This window comes from Argiope bruennichi, chromosome 3, assembly GCF_947563725.1.
Source record: "Argiope bruennichi chromosome 3, qqArgBrue1.1, whole genome shotgun sequence".
Classification (NCBI taxonomy): Eukaryota; Metazoa; Arthropoda; class Arachnida; order Araneae; family Araneidae; genus Argiope; species Argiope bruennichi.
In genome coordinates this window covers 98255208-98281580 of record NC_079153.1, presented here as the reverse complement: position 1 = coordinate 98281580, position 26373 = coordinate 98255208, and the positions used below count along the sequence as shown (strand labels likewise).

The 26373-nt window shown below is 27.4% G+C and overlaps 2 protein-coding genes across 2 annotated transcripts in view; one reads left to right on the top strand and one right to left on the bottom strand.

The window, feature by feature from the left end:
- LOC129963678 (sodium/hydrogen exchanger 8-like) overlaps positions 1-7364 on the bottom strand; it is a 30063-nt gene extending 22699 nt beyond the window's left edge. The window contains exons 1-2 of the mRNA XM_056078176.1: positions 7051-7364; positions 1725-1885 (exon numbers count right to left, since the gene is read on the bottom strand). Of these exons, the coding sequence (XP_055934151.1) occupies positions 1725-1885; positions 7051-7244 (355 nt within the window). The 5' untranslated portion in view covers positions 7245-7364. The remainder of the gene's footprint in view (positions 1-1724; positions 1886-7050) is intronic.
- A 6295-nt stretch (positions 7365-13659) lies between these two features.
- On the top strand, positions 13660-20264 carry LOC129963534 (uncharacterized). The gene is made up of 4 exons (XM_056077973.1): positions 13660-14027; positions 15537-15671; positions 17647-17735; positions 19335-20264. The coding sequence occupies exons 1-4, from the start codon at positions 13847-13849 to the stop codon at positions 19743-19745; spliced, it is 816 nt and encodes a 271-aa protein (XP_055933948.1). The 5' UTR covers positions 13660-13846; the 3' UTR covers positions 19746-20264.
- The last annotated feature ends 6109 nt before the right edge of the window (positions 20265-26373 follow it).

The following is a 26373-nucleotide window of genomic DNA, read 5'->3' as shown; positions in this document are numbered from 1 at the left end:
GATATCAATATCACTCTGGTATAACCTTATTTCAGCTTCTACTTTTGACTTTTCATTATCACTAAAAATATGGGACATAAAAGATGATAATTTTTCAAAAGCTAATATTGTACTGGTTTTACCTCTTAGCTCTGGATCTAATGCTGTAAAACTAATTAGATATGAATTTTTAAGGGGTAATTTCTGTTTCATGTGCTGAAATTTCAAAGTGAAATTCTCTTGCGTACATAAATAAAAAAATATTTCAATAAGCGAAATGAAAAATTTACACGTGCATCAATAAATGAAACGAAAATTTTACACAGCGGAGAAAAAAAAGTTGCGAAGCGATCAATGACAAATAGCTAATACGGCAAAAAATCCCCCTTCTCTACTTATTGGCGCCACGCCAGGTAGCCAGGTCACGTGACCTTTGAACCCAGAGTCACGTGATCGCACATCTGGTCGAACGAAGTCTCTCCCTTTTTTTTCTGCCGCGCCTACTTGCCGAAAAGAATCCAGAAGAGAATGTCCGAGAACCGGGGGAATGAGTCATAACTCGCAATAAGGAAAGAACAAAAAAGAAGTTTTTTCCCCCTTTTCACGCATTATCACTGCCTTTGGAGAAAGAAAGGAAAAGTTTTCACCATACACACTGACCTTGCGTTTTCTGCTTTCAAAGCAAACAAAATTACCCAGATCAAAATAAATAATTCATTATTATTCCTACTTCCTTTTGAACGACGATCCCCGGAATTTCCGGGTATCGAAGTTCAAAATCCCCGGAATTCCGGGGTTTCCCCGGAGCACAAACACCCCTGTCATCACCTAATATCATTTAAAAACATTTTCAGGAAGCCAAGAATAAATAGTATTACAAATTACAGCAAGAAAAATACATAATAAAAATTAAGTAAATAGAAATTTTGTGGGAAAATATTTTTAAAAATGCCAATATAAGAAGGTGCAATATATTCTCAATCCATTTACGCAACTTGAGAAAGTTATTAAATTTAAAATAAACAAAAATTCAATATAATATTTAATGCTAAGACTAATAAAAAATAAATTTCAGAAACATTATTTATATATAGGAAAAACAAAATCCTTTTAAAATTATATACAAGTTTGAAAAAAATGATTAAAAAGGCTAGATTTCTTTTTTAAAAAGTTACCTATGTAATTACATTGTAACACAAAAATTTCATTCAGATATTTATAGGCATTTATCTAAAATGCAATGTTTTTCATAATTTGCCAATATATATTAAACAAGTAGATTCTTATTAAAGTTTTACAAATAAGAGAATATTAGCAAAATAACTGATAAAGAGAAGCATGAATATATAATTTTCCCTATTTTTAAGTTCTTCAGGATACTCAGAAAAAAGTTGGACTGAGTCAATAAAACACCTACATTTTCGTAATTCTAGGCTAAATCATCATTTATTAAAGATTATTGATTATGATCCACTTCCTTCACAGCAGGTTTGAAGATAAAAATATTGTTCAAATATAATACAATTCACTTGTACTTTGCAATTCAAATATCCAATTTCATTAAAACAACTAAGCAATTTTCAATGTTAATTGCTTTACACCACAAAAACTCTCATATATAATTTAAAATTCTTTTATTATTTAATTCTTTTGTCATTTGTGATTAAAAAAAACACTTTGTAAAAACATGTGACACAATATGATATAAATATTTCATGAGAAAAATAACTGCAATTATAACTTACCCATAACAATCAATACAAAAAATATGGCCATACTAGAGTGATGTTCCTCTTCTGCTGAACCTTTTTGAGGTAAAACAACATCCAGAGAAGGAGTAGTCGATGTAGTCACAACTGATGTATCATTTGTAACACTGGTTTCATTGGCAGTTACCACATGAGTACTAGAATAATATATGGATGATTGATTCGATTTTATAGTATGATTTTAATTTTATTTACAATATTAAACAACATATAGTATTGCAACATTTTACAAAGTTCCATTTAAATAATTTCAAAACAAATGATATTTATTTAATATAAAAAAATCATTATAATATGGTACTTTGGGATTATCATGTCAACCATTTTATACTTTGGGATTACCATTTTCACCAAAAGGTAGTACAATGGTAATGACAACCCTTTGGCATATTTCACGAGGATTGGTGCACAAATGTTGATAGGTCGGCGGGACAATCTCAAAGTACTTATCATAAATTAGTAAATGAAGCAGCAGTAAAATTAATAATATATATATATACTAGCCGCCTTTGGCGACCAGCCGGTTCGCCAATCTTAATGCTCGTTAAAATTTTAATAATTAAATATTTTAGGCAATTCCAACTTTAATAGATTCTTCAGCAAAATATTTTAAAACTTCAAATTTTGATAGTCATATAATTCACTCATAATATTATAAAGGCCTTCAGTCATAACGTGATATGTATCTCTCTAATTTTCTGTTAGTTCTCGTAGAATTTATACTATAAATTAAAGTGGAAAGGATTAATCTGCAATTAATATAATAATATTTTTTACTGAAACAAAGTAATTTTTTGTAATATGATTACTGAAAACAGTCACTGAGCGTTTAAACTTTATGGACAATAAAGAATATCTTTCCTAATTTATGTAATATTTCAAGAATTTGTCAACAAAATATTCTCAGATTCATTATGAACAGAACGATTCATTAACAATGTTTAATTTTAAATGCATCAAACACTAAGAAAATAAAACGAATCGTTTAAAATAATCGGTTGAAAACAGGTTAGAAAAAACTTTAAAAACGATGTACTTAAAACTATAAGCGTAATCAAAAATTATATAACTACCATAAATACAATTTAATTACAAAAGCATGCAACTAACCTAAAAATAATTTAAATCATTGAAAACAGGCTAAAAAAAACTACTTAAAAAACGATGTACTTAAAACTATAAGCATATACAAAAAATATATAACTAACATAAATACAATTTACTTACAAAAGCATACAACTAACCTAAAAGTAATTTAAATCGTCCGTTGATAATGGTTGCCATGCCAACAATCAGAACACAGTGCGCATGCGTGAATTTTCTTCGCCTTTTACGGTAACGCAAATGCGTGAATTTTTCTACGCCAGTTGGGGTAACGCTATGCAGATTATACATTTTTAATTTCCTTTATTCTGTGTTATTTTAATTCAAAAGTACTTCAGAATGAATCTGAAACATGGATTAATTAACAATGTTTAATTTTAAATGCATAAAACATTAAGAAAATAAACAGAATCGTTTAAAATAATCCGCCGAAAAATCTTAACCCTAGCCTCATTACTGTTGGGAGAAAAAAAGAACTAAAGCCTAAATCATTTGGCGTTGGGGAAAATGGAAGATTATTTTGGCGGAAAAGTTGGCGGTGGGGAAAATGGAAGATTTTTTTGGCGGGAAAGTTAGTTTTTAATTAATAATTAAAATTCTAATTAAAATTTCAAAAAAAGGGACCCCAGGTGCACATTCCCGACCTCTAAGGTATACATGTACCAAATTTGGTAGCTGTATGTCAAATGACCTGGCCTGTAGAGTGCCAACACACACACACACACACATTGAGCTTTATTATATATATATATATATATATATATATATATATATATATATAACATTTTTAACAATGGTATAAAATTCTTAAAAGAAAATTAAGAAATACAATAAAATATTTGTTGTTGATTAAATACTATAAATTTTACAAATATATTTTCAAGGAATTAAAACAACTTTAATTTAATATTAACTCGTTCTTTTTAGTTGAACTTAATGCTTAAAGAAATTCCTTTAATATTTCAAGAATAATATTAATAGTGTATTTTAAATAATAAGATTATACTAAAAAGAATGTTTTGAAAAACAGAAAATCTTTTAGAAAAAAATATTACACATTCAAACAGAAAAAAAATTAAAAACTGGAATATCCTACTATTAACTATGTTTCATTAAAACAGCTGTAAAATTTAACTTCCAATCTTATAGCATTACCCTTAAATCTATAGACTCAATAAGACTTTTGAACCTTACAATAAAATATGATATTTTTAGACCTAATATATTTGTCTATTAGTGAAAAAACATTGCATTGGGCTTGAAAATTCATGTTCTGTAAAACATTTCTGATCAATGCAGTTTTGTAAAAAAAAACACCAGCAAAGTTTCAAAAAGCACAAAGCTGAATTATTCACACAGAGAATAAAAAGAAATTGCATTCAGTAACTAGTCTTTACTGGAGTGGAAAAGCAGATTAGTACAAGAAGAACAAAGAAGTACGGAATATCACAAAAAAGAAAATTTATTTCCAGAAAGTAATATTTCAATTTAAAAACTTAAATGAACGAGCATCACACAGATAAAGGATGTATGGATAAACAATGGATAAACAAACAATATGGATAATATGGAACAATTTCTAAAAATTTAAAATGAATTTTTATGTTTATCATAGAAGTTACTTTTTTTATCTTTCATATAATAAAATAATTGTAAATAGTTTGGTTAAATATTTGTTATGCTTATTTTAGGTTGCATGAATGTGATGCAATTGTTTTAAATGTAAACTTGTTTTCTTTTTACTGCTTTACTCTCAAATTATCACTGATTTCAAAAACTCTAAATTTAAAAAAAAAAAAAAAAAAAAAAATGAAAGTGAAAAAATATTTTTAAGTTAACACTTACCACATATCAAAACAAAAATTTCTCAAACGAAAAGTTTTTAAAAAGTTCAGAATTGTCAAAAATCATATGCACATGGTAAAAAATAAAATGTCCATTTTGAAACTTTGTGTGTGTTTAAAACATAAACTGAAAAAACAAATTTTGATTTTTTATAACTTTACAAAGTCCATGCATTATACTTGGCAATAGCTGAAATCTAAACAGGTTTACTCGACTTGGTTATAATTTAGATACAGATGAAAATCAAATTTATGATTAGATGGAAGTAATTGATATAAGGGATTTGATGCTTTTTAAATCTGAGAATTCAGTAGAATATTCTTATAATTTCTAATTACTTTGGCTTTGGATGTTTCAAAATATTGATTCGACTTTTCATGAGCAATTTGATTTAGGATGCAAAAGTTTGAAGTGTTAGAAATTCCAGAATCAACAAATTCATTTTTGATTATTTCTACATAGCCAACATGAGGAGAGCGTCAAATAGTACACACATGCAAGGCTATAAGCCATTAACAGATTTTATAAAATGAAATATTTAAGTATATATTATCACATGATTAAAGTACATTTCACGTCCATCAATCCAAAGTCAAGTAAATATCTTTAATTCTACTATATTGCAAATACTGATAGCTGACTACATAGTTCTAATCATAATCAAAAGAGCCATTGTTTCATTTAGGAAAACATACAAAATTTCCCAAACATGTAACCTCATATTTTAATGACATATATAATTTTAACAATATTAATAAAATTGAAGAAGATGACCTTCTCAAATTTTGCAAAGATATAGATGTAACTTTTTAACAATGAATGTGTGTGTATATATAATGATATTTTTTATCTAATTTACAATCCCAATTTTTATCTTATTTTAGCCCTATTAACTTCATTCCAAAATGTTCTCTTATATCCTGATCCAATTCCCAATTTTTTATTTAATTAATTCTACACATGTATATATATGTAATGATATATCTTAATCTAATTAATTTCCTAATTCTTATCTTAATTCAACCTATATTAACTTTATTCTAAAATGATTTCTTAATCCAATTCCAATTTTTATTCATTTATTTTTAATATACACTCTAGACTGATGAATTCAGCAGGTTTTCAAGCTCTGAGTGAAGAAATAAAAATCCCTAATGCTTACCACATTCCTTTAGAAATACCTAAAATTCCCTAGCCTAAATCGACAAGTATCAAAGAAATCCCTATCAAAATCTCTTAGTAAAATTATCGAAGGCAAAAATGTCTGTCTCTTTTGCTCTTGCATAATTATGTAAACCAATGTCAGTTTTATCATCACTTCTTGTATATAATATACCTCCTGTGATGAAATAAATTAAAGTTTTAAAATTTCAAAAGTTTCTTCTATTCGGACACTCAACAGCTAAAACATATTTACATATAGAATGGTTAAAAATATATACTGACTTTACTGATTATAATTACACCTACAAAGAGATATTTTGCAAGACTAAAAATTAAAAATATATATATATTCAAATCTAAAACTAAACAAGAAGGGTTCAATTTTTTAGAAATTTTATCTATAGATCAAAATTAACTGAAGAATGAAATAATGAAATTATTAATAAATTTGCTCAAAAATATCCAAGAAAATAAAACAAAAATTACATATTGAAATTTCATTTTTGCAATTTATACACCAAATTATATTTTATAAGTTTCTGAAAAAATTGTTCTACTATTTGACTTAGTAACAAATACCTGAGCTTAAATGTTAATTTCAAATATATAATTTAATTATTTATTACTCTAAGTGTTTTCTTAGGTAATTACTGTACCAATTTATTTAAAGGGATAAACTAAAAGAAAATTAAATAAACTATTATTTTGCTTTATAAAATTTGCTGCAAAATTCTATCATTCAACTCTTCTTTTTCTTGATTCTATTCTCTTCTATTACTAGTAAATTTGCTAGAGATTAAAAATAAAAATTATTGTAATTTGAAATAGACTTGACCTTTAATGTTAAAGCTGTGATAATTTGCTAAAAATCTTGAATCTTATTTTGTAAATCAAAAAAATATTATAATATTTCCCCAGTAATCATTTTTAAAATTAGTTTCTATAACTGAACTTTGATGCAAGAGAACCAAAATATATTCATAGTTTAATATTACAAATAAGCATCCAAAAAAAAAAGTCCAATAGAATTAAATGCAAAATGATAAGTCATATATATTGATTAAAAAATTATTAAATAGAACTAGGTACAGCTGCCAATAGACAAAAGCAAAAACAAACAGCATGTAAACATTAGTAGCACGTAAGGTATATGAAATTTTAACAAAAATTTCATGAAAGATTAAGTTACCTATTCGAGACAGTACTGCTGTTTCCAAAAATTTCAGCCAGAGAATTTTTCGTCGCATCGTCTGTTTGAAGAATTTTCGATTGTGTTTCAGCAAGCCCATGAGATGAATTCAATATTAACAAGAAGGTGAATAGAAATTTCGACAGAAAAACGGCAGAAGAGTTAGATAGTTTTAACTTTATAAGAATCTTCATTTTGTTTCCGATGATGCTATCAACCCATTGAAAATTAAGTACTCATGAAAAATATGCTTGCACTACGTAAGTCACAGTTGAGTCACCTCATTCCTCTGTAAATTGAAAGCAAACCAAAACACTAGCAGTAGAAGTAGCAGTTAAGCAGCTTCTAATCTTGAGAATTGTTAATAATTTTTTTATTTAAGTCTTTTTTAAAAAAATTGTTATTTAAGCATTATTTTATCTTTTTGAATTTTTTAAATGAATAGGTATTTTATTATTTTTTAAATATTAAAATAATTCAGATATGACAATCAATTCAGAATTTTCAATATAATATGAGGAAAGGTTACAGAAATGAATTAATTAATCCTCATTTCGTGTTTTATTATAATTTGCTTTTCATTAAAAATTCTAAATATAAACTATAAATCATATTTAAAACTACCATCTACTGAAGATATAAATGATATCGATACTTACAACTCAACTCCAAAGAAACAAACTTGTGTCACTGAATAGCATTAATAGGAGAACACATTTTCTTCCTCCATAACCTATGAGGATTAAGCAAGGTTCCAGTTAGCACCTATATAGAGCGCTGACGGTTTGCAGGATTATAAGATTTGGCAAAGGAGCATATTTGTAGGGATTTATTCTGATCTTTTTCATTTCCATTTGCACGATATAGTTTTTCATTTTTTTCCGCTAAAACTTTGAATCAAACTGTTCCGTTTCTTTTACTTTTTCTGAAACTTACTCATTTCTTTTTTTTTTTCTTCTTATTATACTATTTCAGAAATTTATCTGATATTTTTTTATTTGAAATTAAATTTGATGGAAATTAATTCTTTATTATTATTAAAATATATATATTTATTAAGAATTTTTTATGTTATTTTTAAAAAATTATTATTTACTAAATAATTATTTATTAAATAACTTATTAATAAAAAAATTGCTTATTTGTTATTTTTTATTTATTTTATTATTGTATAATAATTTTTTATTTGAAAGGAAACATCTCCAACCATTGCAAATAATAAAAATATTTTGATGCAAAATTTGAATAAATAAATGCTTTTATGTTATTGTGATTAAAATTTCTGCTTTTAATTTATTGTGATTAAAAATAACATTTGACTGCAATGACAATTTTTATATATAATATAGTATAAATAAATTTTTTACAATCTACAACTTCTTTTTTAATAAAAGAGAAAGTGTGTGCGTGTGCTTGTCTGCAGAGGCGCATCAATACGCGTTGGAGAGTGGGAATGTGTACAATTTTGTAGTAAAATTTTTAAACATTTATTACTTCAAAATAGCGAAAAAGTTTGATGTTTTTCTACAAAGACTTCCGAAAATATTTCTCAACTAAAATAATATTTATTTTAGTTGAGAAATATTTATTTATTATTTAGTTGAGATTATATTTATTTATTATAAAGTATATTTATATAGTACATCTTTTTAATGATTAAATCTTATTTATGAATTTCCTTCTTCATTTCAGTAAATTTTTAAATATTGCTTTTCAATAATATCTATGACGTTGTATTGAAAGACAAATCATTTTCCTTGTTCAATCAAGCCGAACGATTTTACTTTGTTAAAAAATATGAAATAAAATTATTCATAATTTTAATAAAATAATATTTTTAGGCTGACATACTATCAATAAACTGCGTCTTTCATGGCAGATTGTTGCACTTAGAGCTTCCAAATTTGGTGACAGTTAGTTATTTCTTAGATATCAATATTAAGAAATGCTGTTTCAAAAATTAAATTAAAATTTTAATAAAAAAATTAACAAAATTCTGGCAATTTTCATTGGTTTAATAAACTATACTTCTATATGCGCATATTGTAATGATATTAAATATATTTTTATGAGCATATTATTGCTATTTTAATTTTTTAAAGATAATATAAAAGTAAAAATCAAATCTACAACTTTGGTTTCCTATAATGTTTTGGATGGGGATTAAAATGAATTTTATTATTATCATTTCTAATATTTATTTCATTTCATTTATTTTAAGTTAACATAAAATTTAAAATTTAGATATTAAACATAACTGAAGCATCATCTTTTTTTTTTCTGATAAAATACAGTTGATTTTCATTATATTGCCAGTTTTTTGTGTCTTTTTTTAGCATTGAATAAAAAGTAAATTTTTAACAATTAACTTTTCTATTAGTTTTAATATATTCTTTCCTTAGCTCTATAATTCTTTCATCAACTGCAAGATAATTCTTTAATTGTAATTAATGTATTTAAAAGAATCAATCTTTCTTCTAAAACCTGTTAAATAATTGGACAAAGAGGTTTGCCTTGTTAACTCCATTAGATGTAAAACATTCATATAAATACATGAAAAATTTAGTAGTGTATTCATGCATTTCCTGTGCAATATTTTCTTTGGCATTTACTAATTTATTTCCTGTTCTTTTGTTGCAATTTGTGCATTAATTTAACAAAAATTTATTTTATTGCAAATATTTTATAATTAATTGACTTAATGAATGTAGTACTAAATGTAAAGTGAACAAATCAATTATACTAGTACTAGGCTAGTACATTCCTAATTATTTCGATTTCGTTTTCATCATTTATATCTAACATTAATCATCCTTGTAATGTAAATGTTTTTTCAGTCACTGGGCTTGTCTATGACAAGTGCCATTAGAAACAACAACAACAAATGTATTTTCAATGTGGAAAAAAAAAACGACAGTGTATATTAGTGAGGAATGTGGTGTTAATATATTAAATGGTTTTTGCTGACATTAAAGACCATATTCCTTCTTGGGCTCTAGCCATGACATACATGGAATATCTACGTAGTTATGCTCCGACCCCACTTAAAATCCAAAATTAATATTGATTGATTGATTCTCTACTTCGCATTTATATTCAGTTGCACCTATATGGTAACATTAAGGCTGAATGTATAGCATGGATCGTTAATTGTTCTCTAAATTTCTACATATCTTTTCTAATCAGCTACTGTTCTTTAAATAATCTATATTTGTTCTCTGAAAATGTAATGAACTTGCTTTTAGACATTTGATGAAAATAAGCTGAAATGTATATATCCCTTCAAACCCATAATGGGATTTATGACAGAAGATTTTATCAAAAATTGGTACTTCAACTTTCAGAAAATAATAATTCAATTCAACTCCCATAAAAAAACTCCCCTGACATTAAGTGACAATGAATTTTTTGAAAAATGATAGAAAAAATCACGGAGGAGCCCGAATTGGAGTAGCTCTTTTAGTTTTTGGAAAGGAGACCCCCTTCAATGGCGAATTTTCAGGCATTGTGTTTTAATTTTCTTCAATCAGTTCCTCTTGGTTAATCCATTAATCTTATCTGGTATCAATGACACCATGTAAAGTAAATAAAAATGGTGTTTAATAAAGACAATATCAAACACATTCTTGAGTATAAGACCAAAAATTAAGTAGGAACCGGTTTCTGTTCGCTTACTTTCAATAGGGGGCCACTCATAATGTTTCTTTCATGTTTCCTGCATATAGGGCTAAGTTTTCTTCCGTCTTGCTTGCCTTTTCTTCCGCATTACCTAAACAGCTATAAAAGAACCTTAGTAGTCTTTTTATGAAAGCTGTTGTATATTTGCAACTAAAAATGCATAGCTACTTTGTCTATTTAGTGAAAGATGGGGAGAAAAAAAAGGCAAAAGAAATACTAACAGTTCTCCAACAAAGCAAGTTCTTCCCTTTCTTTCTCTCACATACGCATCTCGGGATATCCATACTATCTTATTTATAACCGAGTTTCACTTGTTGTGGGGTGAACACTTGTGAAAAAAAAAGGATTTCAAAGTAAAATAGGATTTACACGAGGCGCAATAGAAGGTCACGCCTACTTCAGAAAGATCACATGACCACAATGGGACAATGGAAATAGTTGTCCCGATGAGACAATCATTTGCCATTGTTTCGTTGGAATCATGTGATGTTCCTGAGGTAGGCGTAGCTTTCCACTGCGTGCAATAGTTAGCCTCGAGTGAATGCTGCTTAAGCAGCACACCCTCATATGGAACCTCTCATGGACCAGCATGGCCGGGATGGAAATCCTTATCCTAAATTCTTATTGGACTAATATTTCGATCTATTATCATGGTTAGATCAACGAACTGCAGAAAAAGTATTCTCACTTCACAGAAAGCAAGTAGAAGCTGAAAAAGAATTTTTGTGACACATATACATAAAGGCTTCTAAATATACCTTCTTTAGAAAAGGTACTTTAAATCATTATCATTACATCGTAACTTGGCTAATAAAAATATTTTTAATTCTAATGTGGTGAAAGCTTATAAGCAAGTTAACAGCGATGCTACACGAGCAATTACTTTTGTATTGCGGTCATGTTACTCGGCTGCGAACCACAAGGTCCCAGGTTCTATCCTCGCTCATAACAATCCGCCACACTAACTTGTTGGTGTTACAATTTTTTTTCTCTGGCCTGTCGCATTTCCATCAACATAATATTAAAATGTCGTCTGTACGTCGAATTTATTTTGATGGGCTTAAAGGCGGGACTACAAATTTAGACAAGAAAAAAAATTCTTTTTTAATCTTTAAATTGTTACCATTGGTTAAATAATAACTTTTTAATGCCAATAATTTCCTCACAAACTTTACAGTTATTCAATGTATTTAATCAATAAAACTGTTAAAATTATCTGAATTTTCAAAAATATTTAGTATAGTTGATTATAGTAAAATAGTTAAAAATTTTATCAAAAAATATTATTTTATTATTTTTAAAATTTATAGCTTATTTACTTGCTAGGTGCTATTTATTAAAATATCAAATGTTATGAATGAATTTCTATTTATCATTTACAGATAACGACGTTTCCTTTCTTTTTTTGTCATTTATAGATAACATTGTTTTCTTTCTCTCTCTCTCTTATTTCCTACTTTAGTTTTGCTCAGAGATGCAGGAAAAAATTTTCCGGACAAATAAATTTTTTGTAATTTTGTTTCAAAGTAATACACAGTAAATATTTTTGTATTTATATCAAATTAATTAACTATTTAATATCTTACTTAATTATAATAAATAATTATTTGTAATAATTAACTATTTGTATGGTGTTGGGGAATAAAATTTGTAAGACTGAACGACAGGGAAAAATGCAGAATCAGAAATATAATCACAGATTAAATGTACCCACTGATATAGGAAACAAATTTTCACATAATTTAAATCTTATAACAAAATAAGATAAGTGCTGGAAAAATGACAATTATTAACTTATTATTATACTTAATCAGATTATTGCATTACTCAATGAAAATATTAAATTTCATTTAACAAACCAATAAAAGATGAAATAGAATTCTGAGTTTACATATTAACTTGTGGTGACGCTTTATAAGCCAGATAACAGCTACGAGACATGAGAAATTTCTTTTGTCTAGTGGTCTTGTTACTCGGCTACGAACCCAAAGGTTGCGAGTTCGATCCTCGCCTATCGCCAATAGCAACATTGGTGACCCGATGACGAAAATACGCAAACTTCATACAACTGTTGTGGCGCCCTCTACCAGAAATAAATAAATAAATAAAAATGAAGCTGATAAATAATCGACCAATAAGAGAAAAAAAATCCAGCTGATAAATAATCAGCCAAAAAAAAATGGATAAGACGCTACAGCCAATATATCACCACTAATAACAGCAAAAACAGGACAAAAAATCGTTCGTCTCACCTCCGACGCACTGAAGGGGGAGTAATGTGGTGACGCTTTATAAGCCAGATAACAGCTACGAGACATGAGAAATTTCTTTTGTCTAGTGGTCTTGTTACTCGGCTACGAACCCAAAGGTTGCGAGTTCGATCCTCGCTTATCGCTAATAGCAACAAACTCCTTGTCATTTAATTAATTATAAAAAGAATGCGTCTGTGAGAAATTAAGCTTTTCCAAGTTCTCACTGTTCTCAGCTACAGCTAACATTCATAGCATCATTTCTAGTCAAAAATTAGATTCATAAAATGTAATTATGTGCAAATATAAGTTAATCACGGCATTATCCTTTTATTTAAAAAGACGCGCACAAATAATGTCAGCTTTCTTCATGGAATTGTGGTGAATTGCATATAAGCCACTTAACAACCCTTCTACAAAACGATCGTTTTGGTAAAATGCTTTAGTTACTGGACTGCTAATCACGAGGCCCTAGATTCTATCCGCACGCATCGCATACCACGAAAGAACCATTACTCCCTGGAACCGAGAGTCATTCACAATATGCATTACAAAAATGCACTTAATTCTTGGCGTGTAAATAATTTTTCACTCTTTGGCGAAAAAAACTTTTCTGCAAGCAACCACACATCTACTGCTTCTTTCCCCCATTACTATCACTACCGGAATGAAAGCCGTCCTCTAGAGCTACTTCCCCCCCTTTGGACAACTAGAGAAGGATGAAGTGTCCTCCGGTTAACGTGTCTCCTTGTAAACAATTTGATTAGAAGTGGAATTGAGCTTTCTACTTTCTCCCTTTTTTTCTTCTAAATTACAATTGTTTCTAAATAAACAATAACAAGGTTTGGCTTCTGCATTTGATTATCAATATGGCTGAGGGCGATTCGGATATGGACGATACTGCAATGTCTGACGATGATCCTAATGATTCTGATTATGATCAAGAAAAACTGACGTTGAAAGCGAAAAAAATTAAACGTGGAACCAATGGGAAATGGAAACTTTATTATGATACTAGATGTTTTAAAAAAGAATGGATAGACTTATTTCGTAAGTCAACAGTTTTTCATTCATCCATATTTTATATTGAATTTTATATCATTCTTCGAAATTTTATCACACGTTAAAAAAAATCACCTTTCTTATTTTTAAATTTATGTGGACATTTTTATTTTCAAGTATTTGCCAGATTTTTTAACACTATGTTTACAATTAATTTCTAATATGTTTCAAGGACTTTCAGTTTATTTGATAATTCAGTTAATAATGTTCTAATATGTGTCAAGTTCTAATATGTGTTTAGTTCTAATATGGGGTTAAGTAAAGTTCTAATATTGTGTCAAGTTCTAATATGTGTCAAGGATTTTCAATTTATTTGATAATTCAGTTTATTTGATAAATTTGTAAGGCCGAACGGCAGGGAAAAATGCAGAGTCAGTAAACAAACATATAAACTAACAGGCTGAAGTTTTTTTATTTCTGGATTCTTTTCAGTTTTGAGAAGACTCATTATAAACAATTTTCCCTTCGATTCTAGAAAACTGTTATACATAATGGCCTGAGGAAAATTAAAATATGCTTGCTTTATACACAAAGTTATCAAATTTTTTGATTAAATTTTAAAATATATGTGTTTTTCAAGTGTGTGGTACAGATTAACTTGCTTGGTAAGAAGGCATTCTATGCAATATTCTTTTTGTGATTCCATGTGTAAAAGACTTTTTTCCTAACTTTTGACAGATAATTATCAGTTGTACTATTTGTGTCTTAGAATTTTTATAATTCTTTAAAAAAGTAGAAATGATGTCAAAAATTTGTATGCCTATTTATTATGTTCTTGTAAGTTTGTCATAAACAAACAGTTATATGAATTTGGAACAATTTATTTTGAGCTTAAGCAACATGATAAAGCATCATTTTTATATTTCTTACTAATGTGTCTTTTCATTTTAGTCCAGATTTTTCTGTAATCACTGTAATGATAAAATATTCTTTTATATTCACTTTTCTTTTACATTATTTATCACACCTATCTTTAACCTGTTCAGGTCAAACAAGGCATATGTGCATTTTCTCTTGATTCCCTTCAGGATCAAATATTTTATTGGCATGGGATGGTGAATTTTTCTGTACTGGAGATTGATACTTGCATGCAACTGCAGGAGGTGAGGGGGGGATTTCCATGACTGTGGATGGTCACCAAGTAGTAAACAAAGAAAGTGATAGCTCACAAACATCAATTACCTATTCGTTTCTTCTCTACGAGTGTTATAATCATTTGATCTGTTAGATATGAAGCAGTTCTTGTGTGTCTGTTGAAATTTAATTATTATAATTAGAGGCATATGAAGAAATTGCTCTTAGGAATCAGTTATTTTATCTTTTCTTATTGAAGCAGTTGAGTTTCTCTATAAAAGAAGTTCCCTTTTTTTGTTACTTTTGATTGTTACTTTACTTACTTATTGTTACTTACTTTTGATTGTCTATGTTATGTTGTTTTTGTTCATGCTAATTTTTCTTTAATTATTATGTTATATTTATTACTTTTTATTTTTATAGCATGGGTTGAAGAAGATCCAGATGACCCCAAATTTGCTATCTGTAGAGCCTGTAATAAGAAAATCAAAGCACACAAAGGTATATTGGACACTCATCAAAAAACTAAAAAGCACTTGAGAAACCTCTCGGGCTCTGGTAATATACTTTCTTCTTCTACTTCTTTTTATTAGTTTGATATTAAAAGAGAAAGTTTTCAGATAAACAGAAGAATCTTTAAAAAGAAAAAAAAATTAAATGCCTCAATTGTATTGTTACAATTGTTATCATCAGAATTTACGTAATATTTTACAGTGCCTTTTTCCTTAATAAATCATTTATAGTAGCATCCCATAAACTTAATTTTTGTTAGTTTTCCATTCTCTTCCTCTTGAAAAAGAAATAAAAAAGAGCAAATTTATTTTGTATATGCTAATTTTCTTTTATCCACATCAATGTAAATGTAACAAAGTTTACCTGTCTTACAATTTCAGCTGGTGTGTGTTTTGCACATACACTGTTTAAAGACATATTCTGTTTTTCAACATTTAAATTTCAATAATGCATCTTCTCCAATATTTAATATTGCAATCAGAGTTTGATTAGTTATCTAATAAGTTTATGTATTTATTTAAAACTTATTAGTTTTGTAAACATTACTTCCATTATAGTTTTAAATTTTAGTTTAGCTTGCAGGAAATATTCAGCAAGTGAAAAAAAAAAAAAAAAAAAAAAAAAACATGTTTCTTGCGGTATTTTGGATTTTAGTTATTTTGGCAATAGTGAAGGTGACTGTGACATAAAAAAAAGTATCATACTATAAGTGTTTGACACAATAAAGAAAGTGTAATGTTAAAAAAAAAAAAAGTAATTATTGCTGTATAAACGAATTTCTTTAGAATACGTAGTTCTGTTTTGAGTAGAATATATTTTCGAATATGTAGAATGTATTTTCTGTTGTTTAAAAACCTATTTACACCACACACAATATTTTTACTTTATACCCGGAACTACTAGCAAAATTTTGCATTTCCTTGACCTATTAATTGTGTTTTTATCAAGTGTTTACAATGTAGAATTGTTTTGCTTCTGTAATAAAATTTGATGTAGCTGTGATATTATGTACTTTATAAAAAGTGCAATTCATTGAAATGAAATAAAGCATCTGGAATCTTCTATACAAATAAATGATTGAGCAAAGTATCCAAAATAAAAATTCAAATAGTGTAGGTAGAAAGTTCATTTTTCATCCGCTTGAAATTAATGGATGCATTTTAAAAAGTACTTGCTGTTCTACTAATGTAGCATTAATGATGGTTTGTTAGATATGAAGCTTAATAAGATAATACTCATTAATAATAATATATAAATTGCTTTATATTTTAACATTTGAGATTTGTGTGCATAAATGCTATCTTTATTTAAATAAATACTTTAATTTTATTATGAAATATTTAATTTTAAAGCATATAGTTTGTTGTAAATTTTTATGTTGTTAGAAATAGTAATTAGGGTTAGCATTCCTAATGATAGAATAGTATATCAAGATGGAAGGAATGAATATTCTACCTAACAGTAGCCAGAGCATTAAATAAAATTGCCTATAGATATAACCCTCTAAAAACAGTGGTAAATCTACTTTTTTTTTTTTTTTTTAAATCTCAGCAGCTTAAATTTTTAACACTGTTTGCAATTTTATAGATTGTAATGGTATATACTTTATAGGAATAAAATAATTGCAAACAAAATATATTCATTATTATTATTTAATTCTGTGTATGCAATTCATATGTTTATCTAGAAACGTGGAAAAAATCTGAATCTTTAAAAAAAAAAAAAAAAAAAAAAAAAAAAAAAAAACTTATTTAGTAAAAGAAAACTGAGGTCACATTTGGATTAAATGTCCAAAAGCTACTGAAAAATAACTATCGGCTAAATTCAACAAAATTGTGTTTGCTAGTACTATTAATTAATTGTTATACTATATTATAATTAATTGTTTAATAAGAATGCAAACAAACTTTGCTGAATAATTTTCTTTAATACTTAAGCAATTTTATCAGGAAGCAATTATTATTCTAATTTTTTACTAATTTTTGTTCAAAGATGAAATTTATTTTCTTTTACTTATTAGATGATATTGAGGATGACGATGAGCCCAAAAAGACTGAGAGATCAACTGACCCTAAATCATATGGAACAACTCAACCTACAGTTGAGCAGGTATATTTTACTAAGTTTCATTTATCATATTTCATATACAATAGACATTTTTTTAAGGTTCGTATTTATGAGTATTAAAGAATATAAAATTAATAGCATATTTATCCATTTTGTGAAAATTTATACTCTAATTCACAAACTTTTAAATTCAACATTTGCTTTTGTATATTTTTATTGATTCTCTTCTTCTGCCATTATCAGTTATATTTATATACTTTAAATAATATTTGAGGAAAAGAAATGTATGGTTTTTATTTTGTTTCCATCAGTATGCCTGAATTTCTAGAAGCCTCGTATTAAATTTTAATAGTGACAAAGAGGTACTTTGCCACATGGATTCTTTTTAATATTTTTAGCTTGTTTAATATAAGTGAAAATTCATTATTAGAGCTATTTCAGATAACTGTTAGGTTTGTTTTGTACTAATAAAAATTTTCAATATTCATATATCTGATCTAAATGTGTTATATCTCATCATAAAAACTTTGATAATTCAAGCAAAGATCATTTTCATCATATTTTTATTGTTAAAAATTGCTATTTATTTAATGAAAATGCAATACTTTTTCTACAAAAGTGGGCTTCAACTACTAGATAACTTAAACCATATATAATAATACGAAACTTAACAGGTATACAATGTAGAATAGTATGTAATTAAAAAAGAAAAATTAAATTATAATATAACAATTGAAATAAGAAATAAAATGAATACTGAATGTAAACCAGAGTAAGGAAGAAATTGCTAAAACACATGAGAAGGGGGGGGGGTTATAAAATGCACATGACATAAATATGCAGTTCAAGTAACATGTAAAATAAATTCTAAATTCCAAAAACATGTAAATGGAAACAGAATGTGGAATTTTGGTAAACAATGCATTAATTTGTTCATAAAGGAATGGAATCATTGTGGATCACAAGAGGGATTATAGCATTTTCTGAAACAGTATCGGACAATTAAGTGAAATAATTATTCACTTAATTATCATTACTATTTGCAGAAAATTCTATAATTCCTTTTGAAATCCCCTATAATTCTTTTTGCAGTTGAATATTTTATTTAATAATTGTAGACTAATTAACCCTATGCATCCTGACTGCCCAATATTGCCCCATTTGACTGGGGCCTGACTTAGACGCTTTGGGGCTTTTAAACGAGTTTAAGGGATGAAAGATATTTCTTGACAAGCACTCATTTAACCACCCCAAAGTGCCTGAGTCAGGGTCTTGTCATATGTGGCGATATCTGGTGATCAGTACTCAATGTGTAAATCCTCTTCCATTATATCAAAAGTAACAATTTTCATTTGAAAGTTAAATAAATATTGTACAAAACTTTGCTTAACAAAAAAAAAAAAAAAAAAGTCATGTAAAATAGTAAAAATTGTTTCGCCTACTTTCAGAGTGATAAAAATTATAAGCAGTTTGTTGCAAAAGATTGTCATGACCTAAAAATTATTTTATAACTGCTTCATCAGGGAATTTTTTTAAAGAACTATTTATTTTATTCATTTAATTTTCAGTTAAAACCACAAAAATCATTTTTATTTGATGATATAGGTTTTTAATGTTTTTTTTCCCATTTTTATTTTTTAGATTCTTAGTGATGACCAATTCAGCTTTTTTACTGAATCTCCAATAGATGCGGCACATCAAGCTATTACGAATTTAATTGACAAGCTGGTTGAGAAATACCATGAAAATAGAGTTGAAAATCTTAAGGAGCAGAATGAAACACTTAAACATTTAAATCAAGCAAGATCTCATTTAGTCCAATCTGAAAACCAGAGGAAATTTGAAAGGCGCATAATTCATGAAGCTCATAAGAGAGAAGCAGAAGCGATTCAGTTGAAATTTATGCAGCAGGAACATGAGTTGAAGATAAATTGCATGGAAAGAGAAAGGGATGCTAAACTTAAAGCAGTGGAACAACAGCTTATGTTTGCTAGACAAGAATATGAGAGGAAGGTTAAACTTTTGGATCAACAACTTCAATCTATGAAATGAAGAAAGTTGAATGTGTTGTTTTATATTATCATTCACCCATTTATCATTGATAAACTTTTCAAGCAAACTGTCATGTCCCATTAATGTTTGAAATAAACTACTGCATTTATTGAAAATATAAAAGTTTCTTTCTTTTCTTTCTTTTTTTTTCCCTTCTTTCTTCTTCTTCTTCTTTTTTTTTTTTTTTTGAATTTATTGAAAATGAAATATATTTTTAAGGCATAATTGCTGACCCTTTCCCTATTTAATTATTTTGTACCTTATGTCTTAACTAGTGCTTGTATAAGTTCTACTGTTATTTAAGTATAAATTTTTCATTATTTCAATTATCTTAGGTTTATTTTCATGTTTACTTACAAAACATCAATTTAAAAATTTGCACTCTTTATTTCCATGTGAAATTTCTACTTTATCAAATTATATATTGATTTACATAAATTATTATTATTATAGTTACTAGTATTTCTTGTATATTAATATTTTTCCTTAAAAGATAAAAAATTGAAATATTTGATTATTTCATTATCTTCCAGAGAATATTTTTCAATTTAATTTTGTTGTTAAAGTTGTCTATATTTAAGTTGATAATTAAAAGACAAATTACTATAAATGTATAAAACTTTAATGAATATTAATTGCATGAATTTTAAGATAGTTCTTTCAATAAATAAGTGTTGTATACAAATAGACTCAAAAGTAAAATAAAATGTTCTCAAGAAAATTCATGTTTATTATTTTTTTTCCACTGAGACATGCATTGTATTTGAATATCATGCTTTTAAATTGGCGAATTTTATATTTTGTCTTCTTTCTATATATATAAGAAAATATAAAATTTTACTGTAAACTCTATATTGTTCAATTTGTTTTTATGATACAAATATCGATTTTGGTTTAAATGTATTTTTGGGTGGACTTTTATCTCAAGCAATATACCTTAAGATTTATCTATTAATATATATGTATATATATTGCTTTTTTGCAATATATTCTTCAAACACAGTAGCTAATTAGTTTTGATATCTTGTTTATTATTTCATAAATCATCTTTCAACTTTTAGTTGACTTTACAGAAATATACATTTTTAATCATGGAATAATGTGACAAGTTTTTGAATCATATAAAAGTTTAATCAAATTAAATATAGTTCCAGTGGCAATACATAGATAAGTGGCTGTCTACATAACATGGTTACCTCCCTGTTTTTGATCAATAGCTTTGCAGTTGTAAATAATGACCCACCCCCTTCATCTCATTTGATTTGAAATGTTAACATGAATTTTTCTTTCCTGCATGGTAGATTGTTTCCTTGCCTCCTCCTCTACTCACTACTTTAACAAACAATTCAAACCTTCATTACCTCTAACAGGAAAATTTACTGAATAAAATAAAAAGCAAAGCCAATATTTTAAAACATATGGAATATCTTGACTATTACAAAATGTTAAAAACCTCATTTAAGATTTGTTAATAAACAGAATATAAGATAAAAATGTAATTTCCATTAAAAAAATTGTAAATTAATAAACAAGTATATTTTTAATTAACCCTTTCTAGGGCCGTGGGAAGTATGCTTCCCACCAAATTTATCAATCTTTGCATGAAATTATGTAGGTTGGCATAAGTTCAGACAAATTTTTTTAGTAAGTCAGAAACTTAGATGCTTCAGTTCTTTATCTCAGACAAAATGATGTGTCTTGATTTGTTACTTAATTATTAATTAACCACATTAATTAATTAATCAAATTAAGCTTATCTAATAAGTTAAATGAATCTCTTTTCTTATTCTAATTTCAAGCCTGAAAATATTTTAACATATATGGCAAGAAAAAAATAGCCCTTTAAAGGGTTAAAAAGTTATGTGGTTATAGTCAGAAAATGGTATAAAAATTGTTTCAAAATTGTTATTCTTATAAGATATATATATAATTACAGGCTTTTGAATTTTTTTAAAAGCAGAATGAATCAAATATTGGAAATATTTGAATTAGAAAAGTTGATGTAAAGATTATAAAACAGCCAGATTAATTCTTATCTCTACTAATTTTAAAAGCTGGTATGTGTGTATGGTACTATACAAAATAAATCATTTGACTTGGAATTATCAAATTTGGTGCACATATATTTTGGTGAATGAGAATCAGATTTATTTTTTGTCAATAACTTCCAAAAATTTCATGTTGCAAAAAAAAAAAAAAAAAAAAAAAAAATACTTTACATTATCTGAAAGCTTAAGAAATTTTAATGATGCCAATTTAGTTGTCGATTTTTTTTCCCTGAGTTAAACGCATTTTATAAGCAATTTTATAATTTTTTTTATAAGAATACTTTTTATCTTTGCTGCGAGGTTCAAACCATTTTCTTTGTTAGTACAAATATTTAATGGCATGTTTAAAGCTTATGAATAAGGATTCTCTGTGTGTGTGTATATATGTTTCATAACCATTGATGAAATAATAATAAATTTTATTTTCTATTTTTATTTCATAAATTTTTTTACAAAAATTTGTAAATAAACATCTCTAAAATTTATTAAAAAATATATCCAGTTGCTTGAAAAAATAAATGTGTTATTCAGTAAATACCTTCTAGGAATACTATTTATTGCAATGATTCTCTAACAAAACATCGTATACAACTTCTAATAAATAAGAAATAATTTAAGTTAGTTTGAAATCGTATCTAACCTTAGAAATGCAAGTAAATTGGGTTATTACATATGTATACCATGTATAAGCCTTTACACATGTTTACTTGTGATAAAGATAACATCAGTAGCTTTGAATGGGTGAGAATTATTTTATAGAGAAAATGAAGGAATTTGGAAATTTTCTATCCCCATTACGTCCTTATAATTGAAGTTAGAAAGATAATCCTAATCCAGCGAATTACCACTGCAATGAATAGCAATAGTTGCTAAAAAATTATGAACTGAAAATAATTTTCACTCCCATTTCCCTTCTTTGATAGATTTTTTTAAAAATAAACTTATGACAGTTTATTGGGGAACTCATCACTTGCATTCTTTTCCACTCTTATTTATTTTTATAGCACTATAAATTAGATAAAAAAATAACGGAGAGAATTTTTATTTTTATTATTATTATTTCTCACAAACAGAATTTCCCTTTGTTGTCCGGCTAGCCCACACCTGCCACAGTTATCTGGTGGTAAGATTTAGCTTCGGCACCGAAAGATCCCAGTTCGGGACCTGATTCTATCATAGAACCGCCATATTAGGATCTGATGCACTCAAAACTGATTAAAGCCAAATACCTGCTGGTGTGGTGAGGAAGTTTAGAGTGGTTGTGCCAGCACAAATGTCATTCTTGTCATATGAACTGCTGTTTAAAGTTACGAATTCCATCTTGAAATAATCCTCTTTAAAAGGAATCGTTAATATTGCTAAACTGAACCCTGTCTTGTCGAAAGATATATTTTTTCCATCTCTATTTTAATTCATGTTACATATTGTTGAATATATTTTTTATTGAATTCTTGAATCAAAAGAATATTTTGCATGAAGAAAGAGAGTGAAGTTGTCTCTGATTGTGAGCCATTTGATGTTGGATAATGCGGATAGTTACGGAAACAAAAACATTCGTGTATTCAATCAGTAGAATAAATGCAAGGATTCTGCAATAATATCATTTTAATTGTCTATCATAGTTTGAAAAACATTTCTTTGGCAATCACAAATATCAAATTATACACAGATTGAAATTATCTATTAAAATCATTTATTTATTTTACTTTTTGCCGGCAAGCAAGGTAGTCACTGAATGTGGTTAATTCTTTAATAAACAAGCTTATTCTATATCACTAATTCTAAAACTAAAACTTTGTGTTTTAGATGCATTTTTCCAAACCGATTGAAACAAACAAACAAAAAAAAAATGGCACAAAACTATACTTGTAGTCACAAAATTCCGTAATAAATTTGAATATATTTAAGTCATTCAGTTTTTGAATTACCTTGTTTACATGTTTCTGAAAATACAGACTGACAGATAGTCAGTCCTTTGTTGGATTTGGCTCAACATTTGATAGGTGTTGTAGTGAATAGCATATAAGCCAGTTAACAACTACGATGCACGAGCAATTGCTTTTGTATCATGGTCATGTTACTGGACTGCGAACCACAAGATCCCAGGTTCTATCCTTGCGCATCACAATCCGCCACAGTGTCTGCACTGTGTATCGAATTTCATCTACAGAATGACTTACTCTCTGCAGGTTTTATTCAAAATTTGATAGAAATCTCCACATTCGGTGTAAATAATGTATACCAAAATTCAAACGTCTAGCTTAAAGCGTTTTTGAGTTATCTTTGTCACAGACAGACATTTTTCAAATACGTGTTTTTCGAATTCAAGGACGTCTACAACGTGAAGAGTCTTCAATATCTCTTGTTAGAATTTTCTGACGATTACTATACTTTCTCCAAACTACGTATACGAGAAAGAAAAAAAAAATGCTATAGAAATCTTTTTTATTATTAATATGTTGTCATTAAGTGAGTAAGATCTTCTTGTACTCGTGACGTTAATCTGGTTAAACTCTTAATCTAAAGGTTAATGTTTCGTCATATTTTATCATGGTATGCATAATGTAGAGATTTATGGCAAAAAAAAAAAAAAACTACATGCTGTATAAAAGAACTACAAATCCGTTTTTGATTCAAATATGCCTGGAATTATTTGAGCTAAAATCTAAAAGCTAAATTGAGCACATAGCATTATTAGTTTAATTCTGTAATCTATACTTATAATAAAGCTCAATGCGTGTGTGTGTGTGTGTTGGCGCTCTACAGGCCAGGTCATTTGACATACAGCTATCAAATTTGGTACATGTATACCTTAGAGGTCGGGAATGTGCACCTGGGGTCCCTTTTTTTTTGAAATTTTATTTACAATTTTAATTATTAATTAAAAACTAACTTTCCCGCCAAAAAAATCTTTCATTTTCCCCACCGCCAACTTTTCCGCCAAAAAAATCTTCCATTTTCCAATGAGTAAGGCTTCAATTTTTTTTCTTCTCCCAACAGTAATGAGGCTAGGGTTAAGATTTTTCGGCGGATTATTTCAAACGATTCTGTTTATTTTCTTAATGTTTTATGCATTTAAAATTAAACATTGTTAATTAATCCATGTTTCAGATTCATTCTGAAGTACTTTTGAATTAAAATAACACAGAATAAAGGAAATTAAAAATGTATAATCTGCATAGCGTTACCCCAACTGGCGTAGAAAAATTTACGCATTTGCGTTACCGGAGCTGGCGAAGAAAATTCACGCATGCGCATTCTGATTGTTGCCATGACAACCGTTATCAACGGATGATTTAAATTATTTTTAGGTTAGTTGCATGCTTTTGTAAGTAAATTGCATTTATGTTAGTTATATATTTTTTGTATATGCTTATAGTTTTAAGTACATCGTTTTTTAAGTAGATTTTTTTAACCTGTTTTCAATTATTTAAATTATTTTTAGGTTAGTTGCATGCTTTTCTAATTAAATTGTATTTATGTTAGTTATATATTTTTTTTGTATATGCTTATAGTTTTAAGTACATCGTTTTTTAAGTAGTTTTTTAAACCTGTTTTCGACCGATTATTTTAAACGATTCATTTTATTTTCTTAAAGTTTGATTCATTTAAAATTAAACATTGTTAATGAATCGATCTGTTCATGATGAATCTGAGAAATTTTGTTGACAAATTCTTGAGATATTACATAAATTAAGAAAGATATTCTTTAGTGCCCATAAAGTTTAAACGCTCAGTGACTCTATTATCAGTAATCATATTATTAAAAAAATGCTTTGTTTCAGTAAAAAATATTATTATATTAATTGCAGTTTAGTCATTTCCATTTTAATTTTAAGCATAAATTCTACCGGAACTAACAGAAAATTAGAGAGATACATATTATGTTATGGCTGAAGGACTTTATATTATTATGAGTGAATTACATGACTATCAAAATTTGAAGCTTTAAAATATTTGATGAAGAAGCTATTAAAGTAGGAATTACATAAAATATTTAATTATTAAAATTTTAACGAGCATTAAGATTGGCGAACCGGCTGGTCGCCAAAGGCGGCTAGTCTTGAATATAGTAGAATAAAATTTCGGGGCAAGCTATCGCCTTCAATCAGATGTCAATAAAATATCTCTACTACTAATAATAAAACATAATATTCTTATTCATTGCTTGAATATGACATTCATTCGTTGACATTTGACAACGTAAAATCTGGAGAGAAGAGTTCCGTTTAGATAACCTTCAAATGACATGTCCAAAATAATATCAACCTTTCTGAAACATATGTGAGCGAGACTTTCGCCGAACTAAACTAAATAAAAAGCATGAACATTAAATCATTTATTATCATATTTCAAACACATTGTTTCTAAAGCCGAATGACTGATTACATAATAAAATATTAGATTGTATCGACATTTCATTATTCTTGTTAATTTACTTCAAAAGAATATATTTTTTTTTATTTAAAAGTTTGAATACGTATTCGTTTGTATGATGCGAGATCAAGTTGCTTTCGTAATTGAAACGTATAGAATATTTCGCAAAAGAATTCTTTTACATGATATGAAATCGTTTGCTG

Excerpts from the sequence above, each read along its gene's own strand:
- LOC129963534 (XM_056077973.1), top strand. The coding sequence starts at position 13,847 with ATGGCTGAGGGCGATTCGGATATGGACGATACTGCAATGTCTGACGAT. Across the intron at positions 15,672-17,646 it reads GAGAAACCTCTCGGGCTCTG|ATGATATTGAGGATGACGAT; the intron begins GTAATATACTTT and ends TTTACTTATTAG. Across the intron at positions 17,736-19,334 it reads CTCAACCTACAGTTGAGCAG|ATTCTTAGTGATGACCAATT; the intron begins GTATATTTTACT and ends TTTATTTTTTAG.